General features: G+C 53.4%; 4 protein-coding genes across 4 annotated transcripts; 2 read left to right on the top strand and 2 right to left on the bottom strand.

Moving 5' to 3' along the window:
• Nucleotides 1-1,568: 1,568 nt before the first annotated feature.
• On the top strand, nucleotides 1,569-3,518 carry POX_b02742 (Regulatory protein cys-3; the record flags this gene model as incomplete). Its single annotated transcript, XM_050111652.1, has 2 exons — nucleotides 1,569-1,830; nucleotides 2,947-3,518. The coding sequence occupies 2 exons, from the start codon at nucleotides 1,569-1,571 to the stop codon at nucleotides 3,516-3,518; spliced, it is 834 nt and encodes a 277-aa protein (XP_049971998.1).
• Nucleotides 3,519-5,309: 1,791 nt separating this feature from the next.
• On the top strand, nucleotides 5,310-6,071 carry POX_b02743 (uncharacterized protein; the record flags this gene model as incomplete). The annotated part of the gene is made up of 1 exon (XM_050111653.1): nucleotides 5,310-6,071. One exon carries the CDS (start codon nucleotides 5,310-5,312, stop codon nucleotides 6,069-6,071), a length of 762 nt encoding a protein of 253 aa, XP_049971999.1.
• Nucleotides 6,072-7,010: 939 nt separating this feature from the next.
• POX_b02744 (Sphingolipid long chain base-responsive protein PIL1) lies at nucleotides 7,011-8,323 on the bottom strand (the record flags this gene model as incomplete). Its single annotated transcript, XM_050111654.1, has 3 exons — nucleotides 7,011-7,802; nucleotides 7,897-8,030; nucleotides 8,206-8,323. The coding sequence occupies 3 exons, from the start codon at nucleotides 8,321-8,323 to the stop codon at nucleotides 7,011-7,013; spliced, it is 1,044 nt and encodes a 347-aa protein (XP_049972000.1).
• A 1,944-nt stretch (nucleotides 8,324-10,267) lies between these two features.
• Nucleotides 10,268-13,696, bottom strand: POX_b02745 (DNA repair protein rad13; the record flags this gene model as incomplete). Its single annotated transcript, XM_050111655.1, has 1 exon — nucleotides 10,268-13,696. The coding sequence occupies one exon, from the start codon at nucleotides 13,694-13,696 to the stop codon at nucleotides 10,268-10,270; it is 3,429 nt and encodes a 1,142-aa protein (XP_049972001.1).
• Between the last annotated feature and the right edge of the window lie 103 nt (nucleotides 13,697-13,799).

Genomic DNA, 13,799 nt, shown 5'->3' on the forward strand with positions numbered 1-13,799 from the left:
ATCTCGTTCGACACACCACACTGTCGCCCGCACCTCGCAGACGCGAGCTCGCCCGAGGTCGACACGAGGTCACTGGGAGAAAGCGCTGCGGCCGGCGGAAGCAGAAAAGAGGCGATTGGAATCATTTGATGCGGACTCGTGTGGAGGATCGGATGTCGGTAAATCCTCCAACGGAATAGCCATCAGCTTGTGGCCTGGTTCCTTCCACCTGCTGGTGTCGAGGGACTGGAAACAATCCATTGATGTCGTCCACCGCCCGACCGTTCCATGTCGAAGTCGTTGGATCGGATCAGATATCTGTAAATAAGTAGCGGCAACGAGATGGGGGCGGGGGCACTGACTGCGGTAGCCATCTCGGGTCACGATGACAACGTAGAAGATCAGTGACAGTGCTCGTCACGATGTATTCGCGTTGTACCTCAGTAAATTCGCAGTCAGTGATGCGCTACCCAGCTTCCTCAGCTCTCCGCTCGGTCACTGCGGACTCCTCCTATCTGCCGGTTCCAGTCCATCATCCATAGGTAAGCTTCCAACCTTCATCCTCCAAGAGCTTCCTCCAACCTCCTCGATTCGTCTTCTCCTCTCCTCTCCATTGTCCCCCCTCCCTCCACAATTCCCCTCCACGCTGCTTCGTGGCTTCTAGTTTTTGTTTTTTAATTTCCGACTGGTCCGAGACCCGTCACGACCCGCGCTACGGTTGTGCCCTTTCACTCTTCCTGGATCATCGGTCACCTCCATGCGTGATTCGTGTTGATCTCGTAATTAGACCCTTTGCTGTTCCTCCTCATTGCACGGGTAGTTTGGCTACGGCTAAACTGCCTCGAAACACCCTCTAGCTGGAATCGCGGGGACATAATATTATCGCCTGACCGCTGATCGGTGGTCTCGTTGCGGTCCTCGTGGTGGTAGTACGTGGCGAGTACATGCGACTGTGGGGGCAGACTTGATGTCCCTGGAAGCCGTTCGAGGCGCAACCCGCTGTATCCTATCGCTTCACCCGTGTCATCATCATCCTCGTTTTCCTCCTCTCCCACCCTCAGCATTGATTTCTCCTAAGCATCCATCCCTTTGTGGAATGCCATCTTGATCAATCTCTCATTGAGGTCTGCAATTGTTGTGGATATCAACTGCGGGTTTTCAGTTCTCCAAGGGGGGGCAACGTTGCGCGCATCGGCTAGTCTAGCCTGGCCTCTTGTTTTCCAGTCGCTCCGGCATCGTTTCTAGTTCGTCTCTCCTCCTCCGATCCAGGGCTACAGTGGAAGGAGGATCTTGTGCTTTCAACCTTCGGTCGGGATCAAAGCTCTTCTCTTCTTCAAACACGCACCTGTTGGGGGCTTGTCTAGGAATTGACGGACCGCCCCATCTCACGCTCAATCTCTCAGTTTCCCATTGCCAGGACCGGCACCGGTCATTACACTCACATCATCTTATTTGGCTTGCTCCGCCCTAGGCGCCACGGTCGTGGGCGCAAATCTGACTCGTGTTCCTGGCTGCCGCTTTGCATCATTTATTCCCATCCTCTTCCCTTGACATAGTCCCTCCGGGTTGTTCCCACTTCTCTGTTCATCATGCCTGAAGAACTGCCACCCTTTCCTTCGGGACCTGCTCTGGATAAGCTGGAAAACTTCAACTTTCTTCTCTCGCATACCAATGCCGCAGCCAAGGCGGCGCGGAACTATTCGTTGGACACCGACCCTGGGCTGGTCCCATACGGCAGTGTGAATGTGGACTTTGATCAGACGGAGGGCATGGGCGGTCTCTCCGTCAGCTCCTACGACAGTATCGAAGATGAGAGGAGCTCACTCGACTTTCGAGCTTATCCGTATCATGGTATGTGCCCAAGTGTCCAGTTTATCCCAAATTCCCTCCATTCACTACCCGCTTCTCTCTTCCCCCGTTCCGATAAAGTCGCCTAGACATGGCTCTGGATGTCCACACCCCGTTCATTGCACCGTTCCTCTGATGCCCCTTCATGTATGGTCGGCTCTGGTGGTCTCTGTGCTGTTCAGATCCCCATCATGAAGACGACTCCGCGCGAGTCCGTAGTCGGCAGTCAGTCCCTAAATGGCAAAGCTGCACGAGTGCGAGGATCGCATCCATTGCGCCAATTCCCTGGTTCCAAGCATTCTCCAGACTTCATCGAATCTGCCATGTCCAGTCTCAAGTTTTCTTTTTCTCTTTTTTTTTTTCTCTCTATTAAGGAAACTGCAAGATTTGACCAAATGTGGCGTGTGAGGATGCGATGACCCATGTCAGCCGTCGGCTGTCCGGGTTTTGCCTGCAATCCGATGATCATCGAAACTCTTCAATTTTGACGTCGTGCTCCTGCTGCACCCCTCCCCTTCTTCTCCCACGGATTCTTCGGACATGAGAGCGTGTGGAGATGAGACGAGAGTTCCCACCCAGATTGGACCAACGCAAGCACGCAATCCCGCGCGCAAATGACAACCCGCAGCGCCCCCGACCATTGAACCACCGAGAATTCCCTCTTTTGCCAAAGTTGATCTGCCATGTTGCTCTCTGGAGTCTCTTTGCAGGGACACATGACGCCGACTGGCCTGATCATCTTCCCTGTGTCTCTTCCTTCTTGCTGCCTCTGGGACTCTCCGTTGTCCAGTCTTCTTCTGCCCCCAAATTTCATTTATGAGGGATGATTGTTCTTTTTTTATTTCACTCATCCGGTCCCCTTCGAAGGGTCCCGGGGCGAGGGAGACACCTCAGCATGAGCGTTCATCTGTTCTTTGCGCATCCCAGCTCTTTCATGCCCTAGCTTTCCTACCTGGCCACAGCGTGCCTGCCTGAGATTCACTCCCAACTCTCAATTGGCTTTGCCTGTTGCTGCCCATGAAAGATTGAGATTATCTCTACATCCCTCGCTGCCTATGCCTCGCTTGATTTATCCATCCATGATGCCTCGCAGCTTTGATCACTTACTCCATCCCTCAGGTCCCGTCGGCGACAAATCGATCAACTATTCTGTACCCGACCAGATGATACCCTACCCGGCGCATTCGGTCTATCCGCCCATATCATTCGCGCCGGACGACTTGGGGCACGCCCCGGGAGCATTGACCCCCTCGGATGTCTCCTCGTCCATCTCGCCCCCCAATGGCCAGATGGGCAACATCAAATACTCCACTTCCATTCCGGGAGATCGAATCGCCGCCGCTCTCGACCAGGAGGAAGGGGTCCGGATGGCTGCTGAAGAAGATCGTCGCCGCCGCAACACCGCCGCATCGGCCCGCTTCCGCATGAAAAAGAAGCAACGTGAACAAGTTCTTGAACGCACCGTGCGGGAGACCACCGAGAAGAATGCCTCCCTTGAGGCCCGCGTGGCGCAGTTGGAGATGGAAAACCGGTGGCTGAAGAACTTGCTTACCGAAAAGCACGAGATCGTGACTGCTCGAATGCCGCCCCCTCCCGGGGAGAGCAGCCCTCTCGAATCAAAATCGAACAGCACACGTGCGGGTCAAAAGCATATCCAGCCCAAAAAGAAAGGTGTCGGTACCGGGGAGTAGATTGAAGCCTGTAAGGCCTCAACCCCCCCGCCCATCTACCCTCCACCCTCCACCCCCTTTGGCGGAATGATTTTCATTGATTGCGAGAAGGCTGGAGGATGTACCTCTCGGTCCTCCGACCTGTACACCCCTCTCTGAAGGTCTGAAGGATGGGCTCAGCATCTACGGTCTCCTGGGATTTCGGGCACGCATCGCCCAATGACCAACGGACCACGTGTCGACTTTTTTTTTTTGAGTTTTCATCGGGACTGTATCGGAACTCCCCCTCCCCGGTGGCTTTGCAAGCGTGTTGTTCTTTTTTGTTCGTTTTGATTATGTCCCGAAGTGCGAATCACTCTTCATTTTGTCGTTGAGACGTAAGTATGTGGACCACCCGTACTCCGATGGGTCGATCTGGCCTTTTGCTAGACGTGACGGGACCCACGAGATACGCCGATCCCTGGCCATGGTATAGACATCATGGATGATCTGACGATATTCATACTCTTTCCATTTTCTCACTTCAGTCCGGATGCCTGGTCATGGTCATATTTGATGATCATGCTACCTAATACACTCTTACCTACTAGCTTGGAAGCTACAGCCCTGTAGGTAATACTCGTAAATCGAATGACCACCCACCCCCTCCGCATAACCCTTAATCTCATACTACACCTTGACCCCCAGACCGATGGTGAAGAACTACTATAGTAGGCTACACCGTCTTCGCACTACTTCCCAATACCGAGCATTATCGCAGTACAGTCCAGTCTTATCTAAATATCCACAAGGTTCCAGACATTTCCTTAGGAGGTCCCGCCGCAACATTATGTAACCACGAAACCGTGACCTCACTCATTATCTCCCTAGTACAATAGATGTCGGAGACCTATTCCGCACCTCGGGCGCGGGACATCTCGACCAACTCCCGTCCTGAAGATTCCTCGATCTCCTACTGGTCCATATGTACATGTAGATGGTGAAAATACGTCCACGACCGACTTTTTGACCGGGGGAAGAAAAAAAAAAGGGAAGAAAATAGAGTCTGGAATCAGGGAGCTCGGCATGGCTCTCTGTTGAGATGAATGTGTCATTCTGTGGAATACATGGATCTTGATCAGGTACAGAATTGACGAAGGAGGTGGATTTCGAAGGTTTCGTTTTGAGTCAGGCTGGAAGACGGGGACTGGTTTGGGTAGGGAGTAGTGAGAAGTACGCTTGATGGGAATTGGAGTGCTGTACTTTATCGTACCTTGGGTATCTACCGATACTATACCTAATTCAGGTTCTAGGTTTTTCATTTTGTCAAAGTTATTGGTGGTCTGACAGATAGAGACAACATGTGGGAGAGTGCTTTCGTATAACTCCCCTCCTGCTGTTGTGAGTCACGTCAAGAAATAAATGAAATTCAAGCATCGAAGAATCCAGATTGAGTCAGTTGTGTGTGGGTATTTGTGGAGTGTGGGGAAGTTCCTTTCTCCGCAGGGCCTCCCGTCTGTCCAGTCTGGAGGACGAGGAGAATCTCTGCAGGTGCCTAGAGGTACAGCGGGGAAGTTTATGCCAAGGGGGCTAAAGAGTCAGAGTCAAGAGTCAGAGCCAGAGTCGGGAGCATATAAAGGATACGGCCTTGCCCCCGAGTGATACACATCTCCCACTCTACACCTGCATTTGAGACCCATCCAGTCCGACCTCGAGAACCCATCGATACTGCGCCCAATTCAAAATCCTCCTCCTCTAGACACATACACCTACACATCTTCACCAAAAGAAGAACCCATCTCACGCAAGACACCGAATCCCAAGAAAAAAAAAATGGAGGACCACACTCAGATCAAAGCCGATATCAAAAAGGCCTACGACGCCATCGCCCCCAAATACTTCACCTGGACCCAAAACACCCACAAAGTCCGCCTCTCCTACGTCGCCAAACTCCTTCACCAGCTAGACGGCGAAGCCACAGCTTCAGATGCAGACGCACATACAACCCGTACCATCCCCCCGGTCATCTCCACCTCCCCACCTCCCTCCGCCCACATCCTCGAGCTGGGCTGCGGCGCCGGCGTGCCCGTCACCCAACTGCTCGCCGCTCGTCCCAACACCACTGTTACCGCCAACGACATCTCCTCGGCCCAGATCGCGCTCGCCAGAAGCCATCTCCCGGCTTCGGACTCGCTGACCCTCGAGGAAGGTGATATGATGGAGCTCGACTTTGCCCCGGAGAGTCTCGACGCCGTGCTGGCCATGTATTCCATCTTTCACCTACCCCGGACCGAGCAGGTGACGATGCTGAAGCGGATTCACGGCTGGTTGAAACCTGGAGGGTGGGTGTTGATGAACTTTGCGGCGGGGGAGGTGGAGAGGGTGTCGGATGGGGCGTGGTTGGGGGGACGAGAGGGGACGATGCATTGGAGTGGATGGGGGGTGGAGCGGACGAGGAAGATTGTCGCGGAGGAGGTGGGGTGGAAGATTTACATTGATGAGGTTCGCGGTGATGATGAGCTGGAGGAGGATGGGAGTGTGAAGAGGGTCGAATTCCACTGGGTGATGGCCCAGAAGCCTCTCTCGAACACGTGAGCTGACTGTTGCTGAAAAGGTGAAAGAGGAGGGGGTTTGAATCATTGAGAAGGTGATCAGGACATGGGGACGCTGACAGGGTGCCGAGAGCTTCATGGAGCAGGAGAAAAGATGAACAAGAACAGAAGAGGAAAAATCAAAGTCATAAGAAAGGTCAGGATGGAGATCAACCACCCAACCAGCCGGTCGAAATCGGGGAAGATGGTTGAATCGAATGGCCTTGAAGTGGTCTATACCTTATAGACTATTGTAGTGTAACTGTAGACTGTCGTGTATAGTTTGGTAGGCAGTCTAGATCCACTTTCCGCGACTACTGGTCTACAGGTCACCGTCGACAGTCTATGCCGCTTGACGGAGGCACGGGAGAAGAAAAAAAAAAAAAAAACACATCAGATGATATTACATTAAGTCTCAAACAAAAAAGAAGAAAAGTGGCACGAACAAGGGTCAAAGTACGCGACAGAGACCAACAAGAGGAACGCAAGTGAGTCTCCGCGGAGAGCCCCAAACATTAAACGACCAGGTGAAGCTGGAGCAATGCGCCACTCTCGCGAGCGCAATCTTCACGATCCAGTCCAATTAGGAGGAAGTATGATAATATCTCCTCTTGGCAATATGTCGACCTTTCTCTCCTTGTCGAGCCCCATGCGCCCGAGAAAAACGAACATAACACACAAAATCAAACATCGTGATGAGGGTCATAGACTGAGGATGAAGACAATGGGCCTGCAAGGAACAGATCAAGGAGAGAGGCATCTCTAGCTCGATCCTGTTCTCCTCTTCTCGGTCTCATACCATAGTCAATCTGCCACAAAAGGAGGAACTCAAGTAGTCAGAAGGGGTGGAAAAGAGTCAACGCCGTGCACGAGTGCCTGGCGGGGTACCGCAGGAAAGAGACAAAAACAAAGACTCCGGGCTGTAGATCATGACGCCTCAGATTTAAGCGGCAATGGGCTCTCGCGCCTCCTCGCGGCCCCGTTGCTCCACGTCGACTGTGCTCTCCACATCATCAACATCCTCCTCGTAGCCGGGGTGCTGGTCGGCGGGCAACCAAGAGTCTCGGTCGCCAGTCATGGGTTGATCCTGACTGGAGAGGTCGACACCGTCGCGGTTCTTGCTGGCATTGTCGCGATGACGCTGGGAGAGGGTGCGCGAACGCTGAGACATATTGGACTTGACGACCGCCTTGGAGCTCACCCAGTTGCTCAGGGCATCCTCGCAGTCTTGGATGATGGCCTTGCTGGCCTCGTAGCCGTCGTAGGCAGGGCGAGTCTCGCCGGGAGTGACGGGGGCGTCATCGATCAGGTCCAGCAGGTGCTTACCATATCCAGCCACGATAGCAACCTTCTCGCAGTGCTCGCGGAGGGCATCGAACTGGTACTGGAAAGCCGCCTTGACCTTCTCCCGAGTGATGTTGGAAAGCTGCGCCTCGGCAACCAAGGACTCGGCTTCGGCGCGCACAAGCTCCTGCTCCAGTACCACAATCCGGGGAGAGTTGGGGTCCTTGTACTTGAGCTTGGCGATCTCGTCGGTGATCTTCTGCTTGCGGTCTCGGCTAGGCTGAACCGAGGCTTCGATGTTGCGGATACTCTTGATGGTCACACGATATTGATCATAACGGTCCACAAACATGTCCTCAAGCTCTCCAATCTCGTAGATCAAGACGCCCAACTTGTCAGTCACGTCCGAGACATCTTCATCGGCGGCCTCGCCCCAGATGGAGAGTTGTTGCTATTGGCGACGGCCACTCATTAGCTTATGATCCCCTCAAAACACCCAGGAGCTTCATTCCCTCCCCGTCGGGTTGGAAGATTTCGGTACGTACAGCGACCTCCATGCGCTCCCGCGCAACCAGCTCCATGCTGCGCATCACGTTCTTCTCCATCTTCACCAGCTGTGACAGCTTCCGAGCGAGGTCAGGGCCGAAGGCGCCGGCGGCATTTTTACGGAAAGCATGACCTAGTAGCACAGATGGTCAGATTCTGCAATTTCCACCTTCTCCAACTAACTTGCGGATGTATTCAGGTATGTTTCCCCCAGATACTCGGGGACTGTTCCGGAGCTTCGCGGAGGCCTCGAAACCATTCCCCTTCTGAAGAATCCGGTGCAATTCACAATTGTGTGGTCGACTCACCAAAGCCACCCTTTCCGAGCCACCGGTTGGACTTGGTTGAAGACATTGGTGGGGGAGGGTTCTCGACCTGCGAGGCGGTCGGAGCGCGCGACTGGCGCATAGAATAAGTGCGGTGCATGATGCCGACGAACGGAATGGACGAGCGGGTGGTAAGATAGCGTGGGTTGATCACTATCAATTTTCTCCCAGTTAGGATATCTGCACTGTGTCAAGACCGGAGGGCGAGAGGAACCAAAGGGACGAGATGGAAGGAGAAAAAGACAAGAGCGAACGAGAGAAAGAGAGAGGGAGAAGAAAAAAAGGTAGACTTCGAAGCTTCACGCAGTAGTGACGTGAACTACGGAGGGGGCTTGTGATTGGGGGGAAAGCTGGGAAAAGCTTACGGGATGTGACGGAAGAGCACTGCAACCGGCGGTCGATGTAGCGGCGGATTCAGGTCACGAGGGGCAGGCGGTGATGATAGGAAGAAAAAGGGATGCAGGGGTGTGCACAAGCAAGTCTGTCGAAATAGTATGGAAAGTGCAGACTCGATTGCGGTGGGAGCGAGAGTTGGGGATGATATCTTTCCGCTGCGACCTCGCGTTGAGGTGCTTCCCCTGGTGACGTCGTCAACTTTTTTTTGGGGCTGGAAAGGCGACCTTACCCTTTTGGGTGGAGAATGGGGAGTCCTTTGAGGGGGGGAAATCGCGAAAGCCACAGACGACGCAAGAGCACGCCCGGACAGTGAAATAATCTTGCAGATCCGATCTCAGAAAGCCTGAGAACGATGGAGCCTTCTCCAAAGAGAGGAGCTTGGAGGAAGCCTTGACTCGGCGCACCACTGTACGTTCGGACATAGACGGATGCCCGTTGTGGGGGAGCTACAGTATGATGCTGAGACACCACTGGGCGATGCGCCGGGACTACGAGCTGAAGCCTGAACTACGAACTACGTCTCGAGCGACTATCAGCCTGGTGTCCCCGCCGAGTGGAATCCGAGTGGATCAACCAAAGTATAAAGTGTGTCCATGTGGGCACCGTCGACCAGACGGAACCAAACCTTGACGAGCGATGCGAGGGCAGGAGGGCTAGAGCCGGGACTTGCTGCTGTGTAGATGGAGGTGGTCGCCGATCTCATAGCGTCGATGGTAAGCCACACGCGGCGCAGAGCTCGTTCTTGGCCCAGCGTCCCGTCTGTGAAAAAGAAACAGACCGAGGAAGATCCGGACTAGTGATCAGGCATCCTGGATCGGATCGCTAGTGAGCAAGACTTCAAGCCTGGTAAGGTTGCAGGGACGCGCCGAAAAGGGCAAGCAGGTGGAACCCATCCACCGCTGGTTGAAGGACAAAGTCTCGATCACCGACGTCATCGCGCTGGAGAGTGCTGATGTCATCGCGCGGCTCACGGGTACCTCACTGGGCTCAGGTTCATCATGTCATGATGCATCAATGACCCGAGGTTGCACTGAAAGGTTCAGTACCGCCTGGTCCAGAGTATTGGGCGTTGGGAGGAGAATACAGCAAAGAATTTCGCCAGGCCAATAATGGATAAAACCTCATCGTTCATCATACGAGTTCGAGCGGTCCCTGAAGGATCCATGAGATTGGGACCGGCCGATCGGCGGTGGGGGAGAGACATGAGGAATGCTGGGACTCTCCGTCGGGGCACCCCAGGAGCACGGGATGCTTATTCGGTGGAGATCGGGCTGCAGTTAATTAAAATCGCCTGCTAGCATCATGCACAGGCACGCACGGGTGCGCTCGGCCAGGGACAAGATTTAAAAGGGCGTGGGATCCGGACAGCGATCACGATAGGACGTACAAAGAGAAGTTTTTGGGCCAGGAATGCCTGGTCAAGCCCAAGAGACTGGAATCGAATACCTCTACATGTCGTTTCGATGTCCGCATGAAGCGGGAGGTCCGCGAATCGAGCCAACCGGTGAAGGTGATGGGAAATCTTCTTAGATCTATCGTTGTATCATATTTCATATCACATTTATCTGGGTATCGACGTTGGAACAGGAGAAGAAAGAGTGCCGCGAAATGATCAATGACCTTTTGTAGGCAGGTTCATGCCGAGGAATCATGCGCCACGAGTCTTGCGCTTTTTGCTGATGCCACGCGTGCCCGCGTTCTTGGTGGCCGCACGTTTTCCAGAGCTCGACTCCTCGCGCGTGTCGTCCTCATCCGAATCGCTTCCATCTAAAGGGGAGGTTACCGGGGCGGAAGCTGGCTCGGCCGAAGGTGCTATGGGATCTCCACGTGCTTCTTGCCGTAGGCGCCCAAAGGCCTTCTCCATTCGACTAGGGCCCCCGGGGCGTACTCGAGGTGCAAATGCCCCCGCCCCGAGCGACCCCTGCATGAACTGGGTGATGTTGGACTGTGTACCTTCCTGAGCTCGGCGATTCATATCCCGAATCACGGGCACCAAAACTTCATCCGTCCGTTCTTGACTCCAGCCAATGGTGGCCATGAGAAATTGTCGCAGACCATTCAGATCAGGAACGCCCCACTGAAATGGCGATGGATCCGAGTCCACTTCAGGATGTAGATAGGCCTCATCCACACGGGTGTCCGGGAATGTCGGCGGCAGGAAGATCTTGGAGGCTTGTTTGCGAAACTTCTTCCGAAAGGCGGCGTGGGTGTCGTCGGCCTGGTTCACACCCATCTGAAGTTCTGTCCACCACTCTCGGAATTCGGCAAGATTGGGAAATTCCGTGATGATTTCGAGCGCCTTGACGGGACCGATTCCCGGGATGCCCTCGGTGTAATCGCTACCGAGCAGATGTGCAAAACTGATCAACTTCCCTCGGTGAAGAGCAAACTCCTTTTCCAGATCAGATGCAAGATAGCATTCTACAAATTTGCTTTGGTTGAACATGTTCTTATACACTCGAGTACCGCCGAAGAGGAAAGTATCACTGTCGTCGGTGACGATGCCATCCACGAGCCCCAATGTCACGAGCTCGGCGCACTGAGCCTCCGCCTCCATCGGCGCGGTAACATACGGCAGTCCAAAGAGGCGTAGTAATTGTTGACACTCGTTGATCATAATTTGCGTGACTTCATCCGCATCGCGCCGATCTTTGCGCTGCTGATTGCGAAGCTGCTTCAGCTCCTTCTCGTAGTCGACTTCATTGAGCATAATATCCGAGTTCAGAGTCTGGGCGAACCGGACATGTTCTTCGCCCTCGGCCGCTAGTTGTCGCATAAGATCCTCATCCTCAGGGTCACTGAAGTCGTCGTCACCTTGATCAAATGGCACAGGACCTGGATGCTCTGATGCGAGTTCAAATTTGGCCTCGCTCGACAGTTCAGCTCCAGCAACAGGCATCGAGGCCGGCCCGGAGGATTGTGCTGAGATATGGATGGGAGGAGGAGAAGGAGGTACGACATCCTCGAATTCAGGTTCAGGAGACATTTCGACCTCAGGAGATGGCGTCCTGAGTTTCTCTCCTTCAAAAATGATGGCAGGCTCCTCTTCCTTAGGGCGATCTGCCTGAGGGTGGCCGTGGGCCACGTCATCGGCAACATCTGAAGCGAGGTTATCTTGAACATGCGCTTCCTGCCTAGGACCTGGTGCAGCGTTCATCAAGTTAGCTTTATCAGGGTCTGCAGACGTGTTCAAATCCGTGTCCTCATCCGCTTCCAGGTCAATGACTTCCGCGGCTCCCGGCGTGTCATCCACGTCGATTATTTCAGGAGATTGTTTCTTAGGGAAGACTACAAGGTTATCAATTTCATGTTGATCCTTGTCCTCCTCAAAGCTTGGTTCAGCGATAAAACCCTCGCTCACTTTGCCAGTGAAGAACCAAGGTGGCAGCGGCTCGGTCTTCTTTTTCGCATCTTCGGGCTCTTTGAGAAATCCGCCGGCATCGTCATCTAGTTTCTCATCTTCTTTGGACTTGGATTTGATTGGATCGGGCTTCTTGAGCGAGATGGACTCGAAAGGGAGGGGCCCCGAGAAAGGATTGTCGATGAGAGGTTTCTTCTGGGTGATCTTGGTCTGTGCGACTGCGGCTGAAAAGTCCATATCGTCTTCGCTTGTATCAGAAGCGTGATCTGGTGCTATTCCTGCACGTATTGTACTTCGAGTGTCTCGATTGATTGAGAGATCGGGCATGTCTTCATCCGCATCCTCAGCGGGCTGTAGGGAGAGAGCAATTGCTCTCTCCAGCTCATCGTCATGGTCCTCTTCAAATACATCAGAATCACCGCGACGAGGGAGCGGGAGTGCGTTCTGATCCTTCTTCACAAAAAGTGCATCATCATCGAAATCCAGTGAAGAGGCTCTCTGAACACTCTGCCGCGATTCAAACAAGACCTTTTGCATGTCCAAGTCTTCTCTGGCCTGTTGAAGGGACTCGTCAAACGCACCTTCCCGAAGGAATGGTAGCTTCGGAAGTCGATTGATCCCCTCGATTGGCACGTCCTCAAATTCATCATCATCCGAAACTTCGTCTGAATCAGATATGTGCTCCGCTTGCCCGTACTGATCAACGTCGATGGGCTTATCCTCACGTCCGGCTTCTTTGTTACCCACAACACCGAGGACCCACCCGCCTTCGTTTTGGCTATCTTTGACCAGAACATACTCTCGACCGCGCTCGCCAGCGATTCGCTGCCCAGACTTGTAAAATGCGTCCTCGCCATTCATTCCGTTGATGTTCATGAGCCGTTGAGTCAAATCGTTCCGTTCTGCAACCCGTTCAATTTGAAATCTTGAGAAGGCCATTCGGTCTGGAAACATGGTGTCGAGTTGCTCTTTAGAGTAGCCCATTCTGAGACGACTTCTCAGCCGTGCTGCATTGAGAATGTTATATCGGTCTGTTGCAGGAAGACTCAGAAAGAATGGTCCGTCAAAGTCTATCTTGGAAAAGTCGTAGAGATTGATGTCTTGACCACGATGAAATTGCCGCGCATATTCTTCAAGCTCCTCCTGGGACATGATTCGAGGGTCATTGGGAGCCCCCATTTCTTCGAGAGAAACATCCAGATTTGGCAGGTGGTATTGATCTTTTTTCTTGAATTTTCGAGCCTTCTGTTTTTCTTGCTCAGTCATGAAAGTTTCGTCCGCGTACACAGGCACGTCCGGTATTGGCTGCTCTTCACCAGAAGGACGATTTCTCTTTTGTCGTCGTGACTCTGCTTCTTCTTCTGCAGTTCGCTGCATTTGAACAGCAAGCAACTTCCCAGCAGTCCTTGTTGCATCTTCTCTTCGGCCTTCCCGTCTCTTTTTTCGCGCGGCGATCGTCTGCCGCTTCAAGATCGGGGCGCCGCCATCAAAGACAAACACAGGCTTGATGCCAAAGTACAATAGCTTGCAGATTCTTCGGAAAAAACCAACAACGTGAGAGTTTCGAAGAGCGTTTCCTTCTTTGTCACGTACGGCTTTCAGGAATTGGTAGATCCAGATTGACGCGTCGACAGCCAGGCGTTTCTTATTCAGCGTCTCTAGCTTGATAGGCCTCGCACAGGGCTGCAAGACCGTCCAGAGGCCGGTCACACCCATCTTCAGTTAGAGGGCCACCCGTCCCCAAGAAAAGATGAACTTTCGAGTCTTTTAATCACTTGGACGTCGGGAGCAGGGAAGCTCACGCAGAGATATGCGATTA

Source organism: Penicillium oxalicum, chromosome II (assembly GCF_001723175.1).
Source record: "Penicillium oxalicum strain HP7-1 chromosome II, whole genome shotgun sequence".
Taxonomy (NCBI): Eukaryota; Fungi; Ascomycota; class Eurotiomycetes; order Eurotiales; family Aspergillaceae; genus Penicillium; species Penicillium oxalicum.